Source organism: Embiotoca jacksoni, unplaced genomic scaffold (genome assembly GCF_022577435.1).
Source record: "Embiotoca jacksoni isolate LCO1_2020_lvr unplaced genomic scaffold, fEmbJac1.0.p SCAF_14, whole genome shotgun sequence".
In the NCBI taxonomy this organism is placed as follows: Eukaryota; Metazoa; Chordata; class Actinopteri; family Embiotocidae; genus Embiotoca; species Embiotoca jacksoni.
The window spans coordinates 2,791,682-2,812,166 of NW_027185274.1; the positions used below are offsets into that span (position 1 = coordinate 2,791,682).

Consider the following 20,485-nt stretch of genomic DNA (forward strand, 5'->3'; position numbering starts at 1 on the left):
TCCCCGCTGAGCACAACATCACCGGTCGGACTGAGGGCCGGCGGATCAATCCGTGCACGGAGCTTCAACACGTCGAGGTTTGAAACGTCGGCTCAACGTGGACAAACTGCCGGAAGCGCACACCGGTAAGTTTCTGTTTGTGATGCGCGTTTATTATGCGCAGACGTCCGGGATGCTGCAGTTAACGTCAAGTTGCCCAAGAAACAACAGAAACAACTGTGGAAGTAGCGAACTGACATCCTCTGAGAATTAAAACGTGACACTTTTTGGGTTTTTTTTTTTTTTGCTTGTGTGTTGCAAAGTTGATTTCCTGTTGTTGAATGGAGCACGGTGCGGTCACTTGCTCCCTAACGCCGTGCCGAAATGACAACAATGATCATTATTAGAGAGATACCGTGCAACGCATCATTCCTCTACCAACCCGTGAGCATGAACATGTGCAGTTCAACTGATACTGTGTTTTCTATGACACGTGAATATAACAATAACAGAACATAAGAGGCTCATATAGCAAATATGCACACCCATAAGCCATGTGTTTTTGGATGACATTTGGTAATTACCTATCTCGATGAACGTCTTAAAGTTGCGATCGTAGCTGAGGGAGATAAAACGCAACCAGATGAGTTTTATTCTGGAATCTCAAACCGGAAGTTGTGTCGCTCGTTGGTGTTTGGAGCGACACTGTCCTCAGTGCCTACAAACTGACGATGCTGCAGCTGCAACATCTGTGGCTCACTGCCGATAATGTCATTTATATTACATAACATCTGTATCATTATTAAGCTTCATTGAGACATATAATCAGGTTATCGGTATTTCTGCACTAACTCCTACACAGGCAGGTCTATGAGTTGGAATGTGAAGATTTTAACATGGAAGAAAACTTTAACAAACATCAGCCCACTTTTTTTTTTTTTATTATTTCGCTAGGGAGGCACATGTATCTGGTTATGAAACGCAGACAAGTGGAGCACTATATATAACCGAGTTTTTTTTTTTAATTTTTTTATAAATGAAAGGCCTGGAAGTGAAACCACCCCCCTCCCCCCAACAACCCCCAAGCTGCCTCAACACTTTTAAGGATGTATTTTTCCCAGCTGAAGTGAGCTGGCCTGTAATGGCAGTTATCAACTGATTGCAGGTCTGTTGGAGAGCTCCTGTACCTCCAGACAGAGATGCTGTTGTCTTTCAGGAATGGTCCGATGTGATTAGAAAACACACAGACACACACACTCCTCCTCCCCGGGAGCCATTTTTCTCAGACATAAATTATTTTGGTGTTATAAAAACCCATTTAAAGTTGAAATTAATATGTATATTATAAACTCAGGAGGAAAAGAAAAACGGTTAAAGTTTACTTTTATTTCTTTGCTTTTTTCATTCCAACACCGACGCCGTCCGAATCCGATGTGGTTGATGGCCTTTATAGCCGCTGCGTTAACAATCTGCATCACTTCGGAAGCTCTGGGTCACCATGAACCCACAAAAGCAGAAGTAAAGCTGCAGTCTGATCCACATAATCCAACCGGTTGTACTTTCACTCTTAATCAAATCACACTTAAAACACTATTGTTGTTTTGCAAGCTTCTGATTATGCCATTATTGGGCAAATCTGTCCTGCTCCCACACGCCATACCCACACATCCAAACAAAACCACATACTTCTCCTCTTTCTCCTCACAGACACACAGACACACACACAGAGTCTGACCCTCGGGACCGAGTCGTGTGTTGGTGCGTCGGTCGTTTTCACCACAATGACCATGTTGACAGTCCTGCAAGACTTCAGCCGGGCTGCTTAGCTGAGTGGGTGTAAGCAGCACCATGACGTGTGCACACAAAAGGCCCCTTTCACAGGATCTCCTGAGGAAGCAATGGTGCTCTCACACATGCGCGCCTGCTCACCCCACCACTACGTAGACCATGCCGCAACATTACTCAATTAATCCAGAGAGTGGAAGCTGCCTGTTAGTTACATAAAACCAGCCATTGAGAAACTACATTGTGACTACCTATTTTTTGTTATTAGAACTAAGAGATTAGAGTCAACCTCGCCTTGACTCTAATCTCTGTGTTGCTGTGGTGCAATTTAGGGTCTTGGCCTTTTCCAGAGTGGATTTGCGTTGGTTAATGCGGCTGTGTGTGGTTGGATCTTTGGGAAAGGCAGCGGGAGACTGGACAGGTTTGTTTTGATTCCAGCCCATTAAATCTGCCGCCTCTCAGGTTTCTGAATGATGGTCAGCCAAGACAAACTGAAGACAGCACCTTCATATTATCTTGGCATAATTTGCAATTTTCTAACATTTAATTAAAAAAGTAACTGAAAAATCAATGCAGTTCAGCTGTATTGTCACTATACTTGCATGCAAGTAAACACATAAGTTGGGGTGTCTGTGGCTCAGATGGTCATAAGGTCGGCGGTTTGATCCTCAGCTTGTGTCGACATGCTCGAGTGTCCTTTCCTTGGGCGAGATGCTCCTGATTGCAGCTCTGCCGCCATTGGTGTGTGAATGGGAAACGGTGTGAAGCGCTTTGAAACCGCTAAGGTGATAAAGCGTTATATAAGTGGAGACCATTTACAACCAGGTTTCATGCCAATACGTAAAATACATCCGTTGGCCCGGTCGATGATGGAGTGTCAGTTTCATGTTTTTCACACCGAGGCGTAAAAAAATGAAGGTGCCTTACCTCGTTTTTTTAAACTGGCTCCCGGGCCGTCACATTGCGTGTACGACCACACCACACAGTTCAGCAAAGGGTTTTGTCTTTGATCTTTTTTGCTTTAAGTTTTGGGCATCTAGCGTGACACATTGTTCAACATTTTAGTTTTTGTCTGTTTTGTGTTAATTGTTTGTGTTATATTTGAGATGTTACCGGTACACGTACATACAAGTAGGGAGGCTGTGACTCAGACGGTAGAGTGGGTTGAACACTAATCAGAAGGTTGGTGGTTCGATCCCCAGCTCCTCCTGTCCACATGCCTAAGTGTCCTTGAGCAAGACACTGAACCCTAAATTGCTCCTGATGGTGTACCATCGGTGTGTGAATGTGCTCCTGATGACAGCACCTTGCATGGTGATCTGTCTCATTAGTGTGTGAATGGGAAAAACCATGTTAAAGCACTTTGAGACTGAAAGGTGATAAAGCGCTATGCAAGTACAGACCATTTACCGGGCTGAAACATAACATGTTCTCTTGTCTTTCCAAGATCGCTTCAACACCAATGTGCTGAAATATTAGGCACCCCACAACATCATAAAGACTAATAATAGAGTAATAATCAACCAGTGAAAACAGTAAAGCTCGAAGAAGCCTTTCAAAGTTGTAACCGAAAGTCTGAGTTACTAACTCGGGGTGGGAAGTTTAAAAGATGTGGACTTCAAGGCACCAGCGAGAGAGGGTCGAACTAACGACATCATGGCATTTTAGGCAAAGAATGGGGGGTGGATTGGCAGGAGATAGTGGAAATTAAAATGGTGGCTATGTTTAAAGCTGCTCGTTCAGCCTAATGTATTTTACAGCAGCCCTCAGACTTCTGTTCATTGTCTACACAAGACAGCGGTGGAAGGAGCTGAGGTCTGGCAGCACCGCACTCTGCTCCGTCTTTTCCTCTTATCTGATACTTCACTTCCTACAGTGCTCATGTGCCTGCTGTTTCACTGACTGTCAGTCTCTGCAAAAAAAAGGATAAAAATAAAGAGACACCGAAGCTAGTAAACAAACACTGGATGATAACAGGCGATGGAGTGAAACACCTGCTCCACCAGGGTGCAGGTTTGGTAAGCTGCAGCATCCTGTGATGAGGCGATGGCTCAGTAATAAGACCAACAGAAAAGAGTCCACAGGGGACAGATGGTAGTCTGGGAGAGCACCGCTGGTAAAAACCTTTGATTTATTTATAAGTCTCAAAGGGACACTTGAGCGATGAGTGTATACAGGAGGGAGGCGAGTACACACAGTGTGTGTGTGTGTGTGTGTGTGTGTGTGTGTGTGTGTGTGTGTGTGTGTGTGTGTGTGTGTGTGTCAGCGGCTGTTTTTGGAGGAGTATGAGAATATCGGTGCTTCAGGGGAGCACGATGAGCCGCTCCCTTACATGAATAATGAATTATTGCTGCTAAAATGGACTGTCTGGGGACTTCATAGTGTCTATGTTTGTGCACAAAGTTTTGACAGATGTTGTTGTTTTTTTCTAGCTGCATGGCTGCAAAGACTGCAATGGAAACGTCAATAGATATTAAGGTTGTTTCTGGCAGTTTAAGGACATTAATGACCCATAAATCATGTAATGTGTGATCATGGCAGGCAGTAATGGTGAAGAGGTTCTGCTGTCATTGGTGAGACCAGTTTCTCAATGTAAAGATAAACACCTTTACAGCTATGCTCAGTAACCATACCAAACAGCCACAATAACAGTCAGAGTAATCAGCAGTCATGATAATCTGATGGTTTTGTGAGGTCACCAAGAGGATAAGACACTCTTCTACAACGTGGTTTGAAACTAAATGTATAGAGATTAAAAATCCAAGTTTTTCTGTCCACTTACAGATTCTGATGTTTAACCTCAGGGTGTCTGGTAACAAACTGATTACCTGTCAGATACCTCTTATTCCGCAAATTTGAAATCAGTCTCTCACCACTTGAATTATTTTTGTGTGCAGTAGTAACATGAACCCAGAAGTTACAATTTTGGTGCCCTATACGAAACTCTATTTAATGTGGATTAGACATCATGGTTAATGCCTGGCATTAATACCAATCTGGCAAATCTGATTCCTAATTATGAGCCTCTTGGATGATAAACTGACTTTTGGGTTCACTCATTTTTTTTTCAGTTAGTAAATTGTCTGAATCCAGATCTACAAAACCAGAAACATAACCTGAAGTTCAGCCCACAGTCCAGTCAAGAGGATTTCAAACTGAAGATTAAAAACTCAAGTACCCAAAGCTGGGATGCATTTTTTTTAATGACATAGTAATCTTACCTCAGTGTGAAATCACCCGTTTTTCTGGCGCTTTTAACCACATCTCATTGTCTTCATCATCCAGTGGAATTTGCTCTGTTGACATGAATATGGCTTCATTGAAAAACGCCACCTGCTGATAGGAAATGCCAATAAAACAGCCAGTAAGGCGCCATGGGTTAAGATTATTTTACTAAACTGCAAATTTACTTTTGAAAGTAAAAAATTATCTGTCATGGTCAATTTAGTTCAAATAGCATTTTTTTTTTCAGAGAAACCATAGTTAGATTTCTCAAAGTCAAGTTTTTGGGAAAGAAAAACAGTTTTGGTGTCAAGCCTAGGTATCAGCACTAGCATCAATAGTTGAAACAATATCTGCCCTGTTGACAGGACACCTATATGCTAAAAAATTTGGGTCGCAACTCAATGACTAAGGAGAAATGTGTGTCCTGAGGCTGGACCAGTTGAGAGCTACAGGGTTAAAGAGGAGTAAAGAGAACATGAGCCAACAGGAAACCTGATGAGATAACCTCAATACTGACCTCATTTCAGAACCCTGGACAGCTCCCAAACTCTGCTGGCACCTTCTATATGTTACAGTCACTCAGTGTGTTCGTGTGTGTCCAAAGTTAACGCTCTAATCAAAACAGGAAATGAGATGAATGGAAAAAAAAATAATAATAATACACGCATATGCTACACACACTTTTCACCCAATAAAATAGACATGTGACAGTTCCCCATTACACTCCCTCTCAGTCTTACATCATGGAGATTAAAGGGTACAGTACAGCCGCTTGGCCCGACACACACTTGAGCTGCAGCTTGTTCCTATCTGCTCCTGTCTCGGCCATCTCCTTCTGTCTAGTGGCTTGTGCTCTGTCACACACACTCACATAAGCTCACTCACAAACCTCTTACATACCCTCTCACACTCTGTTCATTCGCGTCTATTAGAGACTGATTTCTTCTTTTGGTTTTTCATTTTCATCATTGGTCTCATATTTTCCCTCCCTGCTCTCTTTCCACATCTGCCCGTTCTGTTGTGTTTTTCTTTGTCTGTGATACTGACAGTGGGTGACATTGACTGATGTGTTGTGTTCAGGTGCCTGAGAGCGCTGGACAAAGCAGTTGCAAACAAAAGAAAGAACATTTGAAACAATAACCAAAATGTCTCTTCTGCTTTTTTGTGCATCTTACTGTTTCAGCTTCAGAATGAGTGCAGGTTCTTGTACAACAAGCTCAGGATTCAGACAAATGTGAGCATAATTTTGAAATCACTTTAAAAATGAAAATGTCAGTGTTGCTCTAATGCCAGATGAATGTCATTTATCTCCTAGGAGGACTGTGGACCTGAGGGCACTTTATTGCTGGGGAGGGAGAGTCAAGCTCTCAAAAAGAAAGAAGGAGAAGGCGAAAGAGGGAATAACTCCAACAGGAGAAGCAACGTCCTCCACGCTCTCTCCTGCCTGCTCTTCACAGCTTCACCAGGATGAGGTTGAAGGATGACCTGAACCCCATGCTGCTGCTCCTCTTCCACCTCATGGTGTGGATCTACACCATCATCACCTTCCTGCCTTCCTACCTCCTCAGCTGGATCTCCGGACCCGACGAGGGCTTCTACGGCTCGATGGAGGAGCGAGCCAAGAGAGCCAAAGCCCGCTCGGTCCTGGGACGTCCCGAGGGGCCCTACAGAGCGGTGAACGCCACCAAGAGGCTGGTTACGTCGCTGCACCCGAGGGCGGACACCCTGGATAAGATGTTTGAGTACGCAGCCAGGAGGTTCCCTGACAGAGACTGTCTCGGGACGAGGGAGGTGATCAGTGAGGAGGACGAGCGACAGAGCAACGGGAAGGTGTTCAAGAAGGTATATATGTGGAAACGCAGCAACAATATTGTACAGAAAGGAGAGGAATCAATTACATAGAAGTGTAGAGGGAAAAAGGTGCATTAAACAAAATATCAGCAGTAGCCCACATGACGGAACATCTTGGGAAAAGATTGACACCACTCTCAGGCAGTATCTGTTCCTTAAATGTAAAACTCGGTCAGAGGTCAGTTAGTTTATCTCAGCATAAAGACTGGGAACAGGCTGCTTCATTTTCAATGTGGGTTAATATGTTGTAACTCCCAGAAACAAGTTGAATAAACAAGTTACACCAATGATGACCACAAAACATCCACTGACATCAGTGTTGGAGATTTATATCATTAAATTACAAAATAAAAGTACATTTTAATCAGTTACTGAGAAAAATTTGTAATTAAATTACAGTTACTATTGAAAATGTTGGTGAGATACATCTGAATATGTTATTCTCAGTGAAAAGCTTACATATAGACAGGCTCCATTCATTTTGCAGTATGAACTTAAATATTGATCCTTGTTTTTAATTGGTTCTCTTGTTTTAATTTGCCCCGCCTCTCGTCTGCCAATCAAATCAGTGTGAATTGCTCTAAGCAACCACATCAAGGTGGATGACCATGTTGTCACATAAGATTAAGAGATATTTAAAAGAGTCACTTAGGAACCAGTGTAAAAACCTGTGAGCAGCACTCAGCCCTGTTGATAGTTCATCATCACTCAGCATGAGTCCACCTGAATGTAGACCTGGTTTGAGGTTCTGGGAACATTTGTCCTTCAATGAAGTCAGTTGTGATCTACAGACTTGTGATTTTATTTGGTGTTTTAAAATCAAACCATTTAAATCTGATTTGAAGTTATAATGAAGAACTTTTAATGAAAGTTTAACAGTAATCAATGTCGAGTTCTGTTGGGAGGTTTTCACTGACTGGTTTATAGTTTATATTTTTAAGGACTTTTCAGCTTTATTTCCCAGTTTAAATCATTTGTTATTAAAGTTGTCAAAAAGTAATCAAATGTAATAAGTTACATTACCTTGATTAAGTGATTCAAATAGTTAAAGTACATTAGATATTACATTTTTAACAGCAGTAATCTGTAGTCTTTTCGTAACCTTCCCAACACTGACATTACAACATTATATCCAATATGAAATATAGCAAAAAGTGTTGAGTTTAAAAGTATGAAATGACGAATGTGGTAATATTTGTCCAGCAAACCCTACATAGGTCCAAGAAATCCCCAGCAGCGTAAGGAATACTTTAACTGAAGCAATGTTTTCATTCACTTGTTGTGAAGCAAAGACTGATTATTCTAATTCCACATTTAACTCATACCAGCACCCAAATGCAGTTTATGTTTGATAGATAATCCGAAATTACCAGCACCAATAAACGCCCTCACATATGGCGCCATGGCAGGAAACTGTTATCAACAGATGCTCTAAGCTCCATCTGTTCATACTGAAGACATATTTTCCTTTCTTGTTCTCAAAAAAAATAAAAAAAAGGCAAAATAGTTTCCAAGAACAGCTGAGCACTGTAGTTTTTATTAACTTGGACGAATAGGTGCTTTCATTGTGAACTATTTTCAGCTGCTTTTTTGCCCATGTGAGTATTTACAGCTCCAGGTTGGTGTGGAGGCGGCTCAGTGTACTGCATGTCTATCCTAACGAAGGAGCATGTCTGACATTGTTAATCTGACTATTTCGAACACCACCAGACTCACCACTGAATGTGTCTGTTTCAGGATCGATTTTGAGGTATAAGAACATTTACGAGCCACTATTAGGGTGAACTTTTCTATTTTTTTTTTTTTATTATACAAGGTGTTGGGAATGGAAAAGACACAGCCTCTTCACAGATGATTGAAAATACAAGAAGGAATAGGATTTGAAAATCAACCAGTAGGCCAGATGTCAAACAGAAAGCTATAAAAAAAAAAAAAAAAAAAAGCAAGGAGGAACACAGAGGCTGACGCTGTATTGAATTGTTTTTCTGTACCAGACATTTGTTGCATTGTAGGTAAAAAAACAAAACAGTACCTCCTTCAAATCTAAACAGGATTGTTTAATTTAATTTGATTACTGAGCAGGCAAACTAACTCATCAAAATGTCCCCTCTTGATGCTTTCTTGGCCTGTTGTCTAGACAAACCTCTTGTAAATGTATAAAACATTTAAAATCCCAGTTAAAAGGTTGCAGTTATGCTCTTGCAGCTGACAGTTTGTTAGTCCTATATTCCATTAAGGTTACAAAATGGAGAGACAGGAGTGAAAATGGAGCAGAGAAGGGGAACAGGAAGGAGAGAACGGTATATCCAGATTTTGTTGTCATTGGATTGAGAGTATGAAAAGTAGCATTAGTCTGTCTGACCTCTTGCTTCACCATTTTGTGTATATTTTAGCCAAGCAGAACACTTTGGAACGGTGAATGAGCCAATTTTGTCGTGCATATACTTTACTGGTGCATTTCCCCACTAATCCCAGCAGCCTGATCCCTCTAATCCATTTAAACCTCACTGTTGAAACACTTATTGCTGCAACAGTATGTGGCTGAGCTATTTAGCTGCTAGTCATTGTTTCTAATGTGGAAAACTGCACTGTGGAGTAATCATTGTCCTTCTTTGTGTTTGTGTGCACTCGCATGTATTAACCAATAGGTGTCAGTATAACCTCACGAACACATGTGCGGGAAGCTCCCTCCTGTCAGCTGTGTGTGTGTGTGTGTGTGTGTGTGTGTGTGTGTGTGTGTGTGTGTGTGTGTGTGTGTGTGTGTGTGTGTGTGTGTTGAAGGATAGTCCAGCAGCCTGAGCTCCTGTTCTTCTCATGCAGATAGTAAAAGAGGAAGCACCTCTTAGTGAACTTTTGCTCCCTTTCCTGTGACTTTTTAAGACAAAACAGACCAAACGTGACTGTGGGAGTTCCTGCAGTAAAAAAAAAGAAAAAAAAGGAGTCCCCACCAACACATAATAGAAGCGGCAGGGTTCCCCAACGGTTCTGTGGTTAATTTGGTTAGACTAATGTTTGTATAGTCTGTGAAATGACTCACTGCATCCTGATATAAAGAAAAAAAAAAAAAAAAGAAAGAACCTAGACACATCCTTCCCCCTCAGTTTTGCTCCATCACTAATAACATATTTACCTCTCCTCCACCCCTCTGCAGGTAGTTCTAGGTGAGTACCGCTGGCTCTCCTACGAGGAAACCGACACGGCGGTGACCCAACTGGGCAGCGGTCTGGCAGCGTTGGGCCAGCGACCAAATTCCAACATCGCCATCTTCTGTGAGACTCGAGCCGAATGGATCATAACAGCGCAGGCCTGCTTCAAATACAACTTCCCATGTAAGTCCGGGATGTTGGAAACTATTGACAGATGCAATTTACACTATAAAGGAGGATTAAAAACTAAAACTAATGCTAACACCTCAGGAAAAGGACTTTAAATTCTAAGTATCTAAACTTGATTAGAAACAGCAAAGTCAAAATGGATCACACTCTGCATCAGCCTCAGTTTCTCTCTACCGAACAGTTTGGTATATTTTGTATTTCTTTTGGACCCTTTTATATGTCAAATTATGTAATAGGGTCTGGTTACGCACCACTGGGGATTGCTTCCTAAAGGCTGTAAATGGGTTCATTTAAAAACTACTAGAGCAGCCTTTAATCAGCATTGACCACCAACTCAAGCTGTAAAGAGAGCAGCAGGGGCCCTTCCTCAAAGTGAGCAGAGTTCAACTCCTTGTCGGTAAAAGACCAAAGCAGACTTTTAAAAATCAGTTTATACATTTGTCTTGCTCCTGCTTTAATTCCTCAATATTTACAGGTGCTACTGCTATTTGTATCACCTCATTTAGCTCTACTACCGCCACCATTGTTGGAACTACATTTCGAAACAAACACCTGACTTCAACATCATCGCACCCACACTGGTCGCGGGTTTGTCCGGTCCTCAGAACAGCTGAGCAAACCTCAAACAGGGTTTCCAGACTGTAAAGACTGAAGCTGTGAGCGACAGACGGGCGGAGCCAGGCTGTTACAAGTAGTGGGAATAAGGACCATAAAGCAAATAAGGCATGACACTTGCACCTGAGGATAAAGCAAAACAAAAGAACTTTACTTTTATAGGTGGGTCGAACAAAACCCAAAGACAAAACATCAGGAAACAGGCATAGGTACAAGCTTGCAATGGAAAAGGCTTCAGTGTTGAATTCATAATCCAGCAAAGGTGCAATGGCTGAAAGAAGGCCTACAGATGGGGATGACCGGAAGACAGGGAACAGGTGAGGCTGGCGTGGTGGGCAGGAGACACGGCGAGAGAGACAGGCAAACAGACTGAGGAACTCTGGTGGACACAGGGAGAGACATGGGGACTCACCCAGAGAGGGACGCTGCGTTCAAATTTAACTGGTGAGCTGGTGGTCACAACATGGACAAGTCGTGTGGTGCACATTGGTTAAGTCGTAAAAACACGGCCGGCGTCTACAAGCCACAGAGGCTAACAATTTGGCACGCTAACGGGTAGGTAACGTAATGCAGGAAATGTGAAGGCACAGATGGAAAAGATGAGGTCACTGGGAAGATCAACTTTTTCCACAGACGTAGGCTATTATCCCTGTTATGAAGACAAACTCGACATGACTAAAATAACAACATATTAGCTTAACACCCAAAGAAAAATGAACTTCCATGTCCTCTGCCATTTCCGTAAACATCAGCAAACACGTCGCAACTCATGAACCCGAGACTTTGAGAAAACGAGTTCTGTACGGACTCTTCTCGTGGACACGGTAAATACGACCTCATTTCAACGCAACAAGAAAGACAGACGGACAAAAACTGTGACACGGGCTCGTAATCTGACAGGAGAACTGACATTTTGAAAACCTGCTGATGTTAACATAGAAACACACACAGAGCATTTCCCTTATAACTCCCATATATGATACCAAATGTTTAATAATTAATCATTTTAAATTCTAATAGTGTTGAAAAAAAAAGAAGCTTTTTTTTTTAAATGGTATGTGGCTGCAGTTGAACACACTGAGACAGATGGAGGAGATTTTTCTTTTTTCATGGATACACAATAAATCTGTCCTTTCCATCTCTTTCGGTTTAGGTTGTTCTGTACTGCAACTTTAAACACAACTCCGAGGTCTCTGGTCTTTCCCACTTAGCAGCTTTCACATGTGTCTCAATGTGGCTGATTTATAGTAATTTCTGTGTGTGTGTTTGTGTGTGCGTGCGCGTGTGTCCGTTAGTGGCTGCAGTGGACAACTTGTAACTTGCATTGCCCAGCTGAGACAGAAGAAGGTCATATTGTCCCTTCTGCTCCGTTGTTACATAAGCGTCCAATTTCTTCTCGTTCACGCTCGTCCGTGTTCTTTCGACAGAAATACACTTAAATACAGACGAGAGGACATTTTTATTTTAAACATGCTTGGACAGGACAGTGATTGTACTCTTTAACAAAAAGACTTCTTGTGTAACGGGTCTTTCAGCCCAGTTTTCCAATTCTGCAGGTGGAATGAATCATTTAATGTCAGATCAAAGCTAATGTTGCTGGTTGCATTATTTCTGGGAACATTAAGAACTTTGAAATTAAAAAACAATTAGGATTACTTTAAACAAACCCAAGAAAATCAGCCATATGGCCTCTGAGAAAAGCTGCCTATAGAGAGCAAAGCAGCAGCCGCCTGCCGGGAAATGATTTACTCTTTAATATGTTCTGAACCGAAGCGTACACTACCTTTTATTTATCACAAGCTTTCACAGCAGTTCATTAAATCTTTTTGATTGTCCATGAAGGACTCTTCATTCTTTCTGCGTGCTTGAGTTTGGGCTCCATTAAACTGTCATGCTTGTAAAATACGCGGGGGGTTTAAAGGTTGGAAAGAGTAACAGAAGGAGAAACAGATGGGGGGAGGAGAGAGAGGGAGACAAGTGATGGCGTCAGAGGAGGGGAGAGGGGATCTACGTGAGCATCTCATGTTGACAGAGGCATCAAGGAGTCAGCCAAAGGCCCCCAGTGAACTCAAACACTTGGTGTGTGTGTGTGTGTGTGTGTGTGTGTGTGTGTGTGTGTGTGTGTGTGTGTGTGTGTGTGTGTGTGCACTGCATAGCCCTTGTACATTGGCACGTCAAAATGCACATCATCTGTTATGACTTTTCTGCACTTGTCAGTGAATAAAGTTAAATGAAGGATGTATAACAAGCAGCAGTTTCACATGTCTCTGTCTGTTGCTGCTTAGTGGGGTCTTTGCTAAGTTTCCTGTGTGTGTGTGTGTGTGTGTGTGTGTGTGTGTGTGTGTGTGTGTGTGTGTGTGTGTGTGTGTGTTCAGCTGGGGCCCAATCTAGTGTTTAGATCTCACGGCTGGAGGTGTCATGGCCCTCATCCACACACACACACACACACACACACACACACACACACACACACACACACACACACAAGTAGCAGTGCAGGAAGTATTGGAGCTCCATGACACAAGAAGACTGCAGTGTGACAAAGCCCTGTCCCAAAACCCTCCATGTCTGTGTCAGCCAGCCTCTCTCTCTCTCTCTCTCTCTCTCTCTCTCTCTCTCTCTCTCTCTCTCTCTCTTCGACTCTCTCCATTGCCTTCCTGTCACCTTTCTCTCCCTGTCTTTCACTCTCTCCTCCCTTTTCCCTTCCTCAATTAATTTGACCTGAAGGCAGTTTCTTTCTTAACAGACACACAAACACACTTTTACTATACATACATGTATGAAGGTGGTTAAAATAGTTCTGGGCCTTTTGTGCACAAACAGAGTTCAGCACAGGAATGCACATGCAGCAAGGGAAAGCTGTAACCTTCATGACTAAGTAATCTAAGTTATGCCATTTGACCAACACAACCAGCATCTCCCCTAATGTTGCCAATACATTATAAAGAAGAAAAACGACCAGAGGCAAGAGCATGGGAAATAAAAGTGTTTTTTATTTTAAGAAATGGAAAAATTCAAGGCAAACTGCTCAATCATTCACAGTCATGTGACTGTCAAGTATGCACTGCATTGGCAGTGAGGTTGGTTTGATAATCACTGGACTCAAGGGACAATCTATACTGTTGTCTCTTTAGTTTGCAAGTTAGCCAAACAACGACATTTTGTTGGAAACCTGCATCCGTCTATGTGCTTTTAATCTGAGGCTCTTTTTCTCTTGTTTTTGGGTCAGATTCTGTTCATTTTAAAGATTAAGAGAAATCTTTAAGCTGAAGCAAACAGGGATATTTAAGACATTAGTATGAATCCAGTTATGCAGTACAAATGTCCTGCCCCAACATGATATGTGCTTCCATGCACAAAGCCAGGTGCTAAAGACCTGGACTGGCCTGCACAGAGCCCTGACCTCAACCCCATCCAACACCTCTGAGATGAACAGGAAGGCAGACTGTGAGCCTGATCCTGTGCTGTAACATCAGTTTTTTTTTCTCCCTGAGTCTCTTGTGGCTGTTCCTGCAGCTGGAGCCCAAAATATAGCTGAACCAGAAGAGTAGAGGCTGACATAGCGGCAGATTACAGTTTATACAGTTCAACAATCACATATATAGGTGCCCACAGTCTATCTCTTCTGTAATCAGAGCAGGTCTTCCCGGAGGAACACGTGGCGTTTCATCTCACTATCCTTTTCAACACGAGATGCAGGAAAAAAGCTCTCGGTGTCGGATTCAAATAGAATTTGAACACTAACCTTCAATTCTCCGACTACTGACACTCCTAATGTGGATGCATTCATTCAAACCACACATTCCAGCGCTCCATCAGGCATGTGCACTTAGTCATAACAACAAGCCCCCTCACATACCAATACTGTTTCCATCGCCAACAGAGTGCTTATCAGGAAGTGGGAGCCTGTGTCCCCTCGCTCAGTGGCTGAGCTCAGGCCTCTGGAGGTGCCTGATGATGTCATCTGAGTGGGAGGGGCCAAAGTAGAGCCCCTGAGCTGTGTAGACAAAGTGCACGTACATCTTTACACATGTTTCACTGTTTCTATGTCGATTGTGCACAGACATAGACTAGATATTCAATTAATTTATGCAATGAGGATAAATATATTTGATAAATATTGTCCTATACTTCTGTTTATCCATTTTATTTATCCATGTATCATCTGCAGCACCTGGGATTTCTGGGTCAATAGAGTCAAGTGGTCATTCCTTCCATGTGTATTGTAATTATGCTATTTCAGAAAGTGCAGTGTAGACCTGTCGTCATTCAATTTTAGTTGACAATTAACTGTCATAAGAACGATTGTTCTTTTCTGTTCATTTAATGTCACTGTTTCAGTATAAGCCAAATCATTGTTTATTGATATATTTGATGAGGACCAAGAGCCCTTCATTTCCATTGAACATCAGAACATATAAATAAATGTTGTCCATTTAGACTTCATAAACAACAAATTTCACAGGGCAACTTATAAATTCAGGGCCTATCACTGAAATGTACAAAGAAATTATTGAAAATAACACATAGCAGTAATCAAAACAGACGTATATTATTATAATTTTGTATTTATGCATGTGTGTTGCAGTGATCACCCTTTACTCCACACTGGGAGGTCCTGCCATAGCTCACGCGCTCAATGAGACTGAAGTCACCCACATCATCACCAGCAGAGAGCTCCTGGAGACCAGACTCAAGGTGAGAACACACAAACACACAAAAGAAAACTGCAAATATTCTGCTTATTTACAACCCTGTTCCCGAAAAAGTTGGGAAACTGTAAAATGTAAAAAAAAAAAAAAAAAAAAAAAAAAAAAAATGCAGTGATGTGCAAATTACATATGCCATATATATAACACATATAAACATGATCCAGAAACACTGCCACCTTCTCTCGGCCTGACCTCATTTAAGATGGACTGAGGCAAAGTGGAAAACTGTCCTGTGGTCTGCAAATCAAAATTTGTATTCGATTCTTTTTAGAAATCATGGATGTTGCATCCTCCGGTCTAAAGAGGAGAGGGACCTCCCAGCTCGTTATCAGCGCACAGTTGAAAAAAACAGCATTTGTGACACGACACCGTCTCAGGTTTTTTGGAAACGAGGTTGTCAACGTTACAGGAAATGTGGGATTTATTGCAAAACCCAAACTGTGTTTAGGCATCAGTAGCATGTTGGGTTAGAAGCAATGACACTTCTGAGAAGAAGATGGATAGCAAATCAAATAGGATCGTCTATTGGCTGCACCTTCTCCATCCTCTCAGACTTATCATGTGCTGTTTGTTCAATAGTTCAAATTAGACAAATGTTATGAAGCTGTGATTAATGGTAATTAATATGTATCCAGATGTCTCTGGTGTCTTACTAGAACATTAAGCCACCGTTATCCATGAGAGAGAGAGAACACAATGGGACAGTACTGACTGAGGAGGACAGTGTGTCATCACGGAGACATAAAAAGTGAACAAGTGCATGTCTTATGGCCCGTTATGGACAGGTTCAATCCCCAAAGGCTCATGATGCTCTGGCATTTCACCCCCCTTTTATCAAAGTGGCATAAACACAAACCTGCTCCGCTTACACTAACACACACTCCCTCTGAGCCCAAATATTGATGAAGATTGTGTCTATTGGATTTCTGGTGACTTATCAGATATAAACATGCTTTTCATGTGTCAGTGGAAACAACACGTGCATGCTTGTCACGTTTGTGCTGTGTGTGTGTGTGTGTGTGTGTGTGTGTGTGTGTGTGTGTGTGTGTGTGTGTGTGTGTGTGTGTGTGTGTGTGTGTGTGTGTGTGTGTGTGTGTGTGCGTGCGTGTACATCAGGCTATCCTATTTGAAGTTCCAAGGCTGCAGCATATCATTGTAGTGGAGAACACGTCGTGGTCCGGCTATCCACGTGGCATCAGTGTCCACAACATGGCTGCTGTTCAGAAGCTGGGAGCCAGCTGGGAGAATGGTAAGTGTTTCGTGTGTGTGTGTGTGTGTGTGTGTGTGTGTGTGTGTGTGTGTGTGTGTGTGTGTGTGTGTGTGTGTGTGTGTCATTTTACTTTCTCATTTTGTGGTCTCGAGTTCACTAGTCATAGTCACAGAGGTACTGCTGTTGCTGTATGCCACCCGGGTTCTTTGGATCACGGTGTTTATTGTTAGATTTTCAATGACAGATGAAGTTCCAGCAATAAAATCGAGGCCCCTCATTCAACTTAAAGCACTTTCTTGTATTTTAAATATTATTACACCTGTTGTATCATCTGTCATGACATACGGCAGGGCTTCACGGGAATTCCAGAACTACTTGTGCAGCATAATCAATTTCTCAGTTCCCAATATGTTCCAGCCTGCTTCACCAATCTTACACCAATAGTACACTTGGAGCTTTCACGAGGGCAGCAGTTTGTTGAGGTGGTGCTTAGCCTCTTTTAGCCAAAACGTTTTTCACCCCTTTTGTCAAAGATAGTTACTGAATGTGGGTTGAAGCACTGTTGTGTTTATCTCAGTAAGCAACATCAAGTATTAACTACTGATCCTAGCACCGTGTATTAATTAGCATCTAATTAAGAGAGAAAGGTTTTTGGCCACTGAGAGGGAGCAGAAGTAAGCTATCATCCATAGACTGTGTATAAAATGATGTAGTCTGTGGGTCTGAAAAGTGAAGCAAACATGGAAGTAACTTAAAGTGCAATACAGCCGAGGGCCACTAGGGGCTGCCTAAAAAAAAAAAAAAAAAAAAAAGACTCTCGCTCAAAGAGACCTCCATTTAAAAAGTGTCAAGTTCTCTCACGAAATACTCACATTTTTTAAAAAGCCACTACAGTGTCATTTGTTAAATTCACTCCTTCTGATCAGCGTACCGGAAGTCCTTCTGAAAATAATTTAATCATTGATTAGACTTCAGGCCTCAAAGAGAGGCATGTATGGGGGCCTGTCTGGATTGATTGACAGGCCTGGTGTGCAATCAGGTTTGCGGTGTAGGTGGGCGGGATTCAACCTTCACTCCTCCCTTGCTCCAAATGGTCACGTCTGGCTCGAAAAAAAAAACCAAAGATGGCGACCAAAAGCTTTCAAATCAATTCACAAACCACTGAGTGACGTCAGTGGGTTGCTATCGGCTACCAACAGAATATTGATATGTTATCACCTATATTGAATCAAAGTCCAAAAAACGAATTTGTCAGGAGGCAATTGATTTTTGAAAGCAACCAACATCAGAGCTCCTTCAACATTTCTCCATATTCAACAAACCTCCATATTGAACTGAACAAATTGAATATATCAGTATCAGCCCAAGCAGATGAAATGTTACGCACTGAGAGCTCCTGTGTTTAAGAAGCATCTGATAAACTCTTTTGTAGATGTTGTAGTGGCAGACTCTCCCGCTGCTGCAAACAAAATGTAATGGTCACGGTGGGTTTTTTGTAGTTTTGTTAGATATGGATGTGGGGGCGGATTGGTATCAGTCCCATTAGGTCATGTGAATGAGGACGTGCTAACATCTGTGTCAGATTATAGTCGATAGCACGCATATTCAGTCAGTGGACGGATGAGGACGAGCCCCCCCTTGGCTTTTATTGAGGTCCCTCTTGAACCTGCTGACCCAAAACGTGAGGAGCTGGTAGTTTCTTGTGCAGATAAAGGCAGAAGGAAGTGGGATTAGAAAGGGAGGATGGAGCGCTGGGATGTAGGGGAGGGTCGTGTTTACACACAGCGCTGTTAACTTCTCATGACATCAGGTCTCGGAGCACACACTCCAACATGCTTCATATCTGAGTAACGGCAAAGAGAAAGAAGAGAAGCGAGGTCCTCCCTTTGTGACTGTGTTATAATTTAGTCATCATCCTTTGGTGTGTCGGGGCCTGCTGAGCTTTAGTGTCTCAGTTCTGTTTTTGTTTTACACCATAATCAACAGAGGAAAAATAAATCTAATCTCATATCGACCACTCTGCATGAAAGAAACTTCTGTCTCATTCATTTGAATGAAGCAGCAGGATCCAGTAAAACAAAGCAGTGTTCTGCGTAGTCCTCATTAATGTAAACCCTCGTGATTTTAAGACTAAGTAAAGACTAATTACAGCTCTGGTAGCTCTCCCCAGTCTTGACATATATTAAGCTTTCACTCATACTTAATTTTCCTAGTTTGCATTTGAAAGGCCACACCAGCCGAAAACACCTTTTCGATTGTCAAATGTGACGAGTGCTGTGGCGGTTTTTGTAACCAACGATCCGACTTTCACCGCACTCTGAAGCCGGGCCCTTTGTAGCTAACACGGGATCCTGCACAGCTTTAACAGCTTTCACTGTCAGCTGCAGAATCAGGTTTGCACGGTTGTGATTGCAAAGAAGATTCAAAGCCCACAAGGTGATCGTTAAGTCCAAAGAAAACACACTCAAACATTTATCTGACAGCTAGCAGATAACACAGTTTCCACCAAATGGACGCAGTTGAAGTCCTAATCCCAAAAAAAAGAAAAAGAAAAGGAAAGTGCAAGAGAAAGTGTTGGACCGAGGAAAGAAGAAGATGAAAAAAAGTGTAAGAGTGAGCGGAAGATGAGATGAGAAAGAGGAAAGATAAGTGATGGAGAGGAAATGGTGTTTTTGGCCGGCACAGTCAGACAAACCGTCCGCCGGGCCAAGAGGGGCCTGATTGTTTAATATCACAGCGGACTATTTTCCATGCACGTGTTTGACTCCTTTGAAATTCAGTACATTTTATTTTCTTTCTCTCATCAAGTCGGTTCACCCAATGCCCGTCCAACTTAAGGAACATACAGCATCAATCAGTTATTTATATTTAACCATCTATTTAATCTCCTCATGTATAAACAGAGCTGCATTTTTGTACTGGTACAGTTTAGTCTGTCTTCTTGTGTGTGTGTGTGTGTGTGTGTGTGTGTGTGTGTGTGTGTGTGTGTGTGTGTGTGTGTGTGTGGTTAGTTAATATATATATACACACAAATCACAGTGTCATTTTATAAGCCATTCGTGTATTACAGTCCTGTCATATTCTGGTTAAGTGGTACAAATAATTACCTGAAAGAGAGAATGTAAATAAAAATGATAAATGTGTGTGTGTGTGTGTGTGTGTGTGTGTGTGTGTGTGTGTGTGTGTGTGTGTGTGTGTGTGTGTGTGTGTGTGTGTGTGTGTGTGTTACAGCAGCACGTGAGCGTAAGCAGCCGCTGCCCTCCGACATCGCAGTCATCATGTACACCAGCGGATCCACGGGTATCCCAAAGGGCGTCATGATCTCCCACAGCAACATCATCGCTGGCATCACAGGAATGGCCGAGAGGATTCCCAACCTGTGGTAAAGCATACACACTGACTTCCCATATGGGACATGTGCTGCATGTATATTGTAGTGCTTTTTCTGCTTGTCGGGTAAGGCTGTGGACATTTCCAACAATATTTAATGAGATTTGTCATAGAGTTTTTGTTTGAATTCTTTGGTCCAATACTTTTAATTGTGGTGATTTTAGGCTGTAAAAAGGTTTATTTTGCTCATCTGTCTGTCAAATATGAAGCCGCAGGAGGAAGCAGAACTATAAACTTTACACCTTTCTGTGTGATTGACATTTTTGAATGAAAAAAAATGACGCACATGGAGAAGCAACTTTTTTTTTAAATTCACTCCTTAAACCAGCAAATCTCCATGGTTACGTGACAAAGCAGAGACATCAAACACTTGAAATAAACAA

At 42.2% G+C, this 20,485-nt stretch overlaps 1 protein-coding gene across 2 annotated transcripts in view; it reads left to right on the top strand.

Moving 5' to 3' along the window:
• Positions 1-20,485, top strand: part of acsl3a (acyl-CoA synthetase long chain family member 3a) — a 34,978-nt gene continuing 14,493 nt past the window's right edge. Inside the window, exons 1-6 of one of the 2 annotated variants that reach the window (XM_069147467.1) lie at positions 1-125; positions 6,305-6,831; positions 9,992-10,169; positions 15,379-15,488; positions 16,619-16,751; positions 19,944-20,094. In XM_069147467.1, coding sequence (XP_069003568.1) covers positions 6,457-6,831; positions 9,992-10,169; positions 15,379-15,488; positions 16,619-16,751; positions 19,944-20,094 — 947 coding nt within the window. In that variant the 5' untranslated portion in view covers positions 1-125; positions 6,305-6,456. The remainder of the gene's footprint in view (positions 126-6,304; positions 6,832-9,991; positions 10,170-15,378; positions 15,489-16,618; positions 16,752-19,943; positions 20,095-20,485) is intronic. The other variant, XM_069147468.1, reaches the window with a different exon arrangement.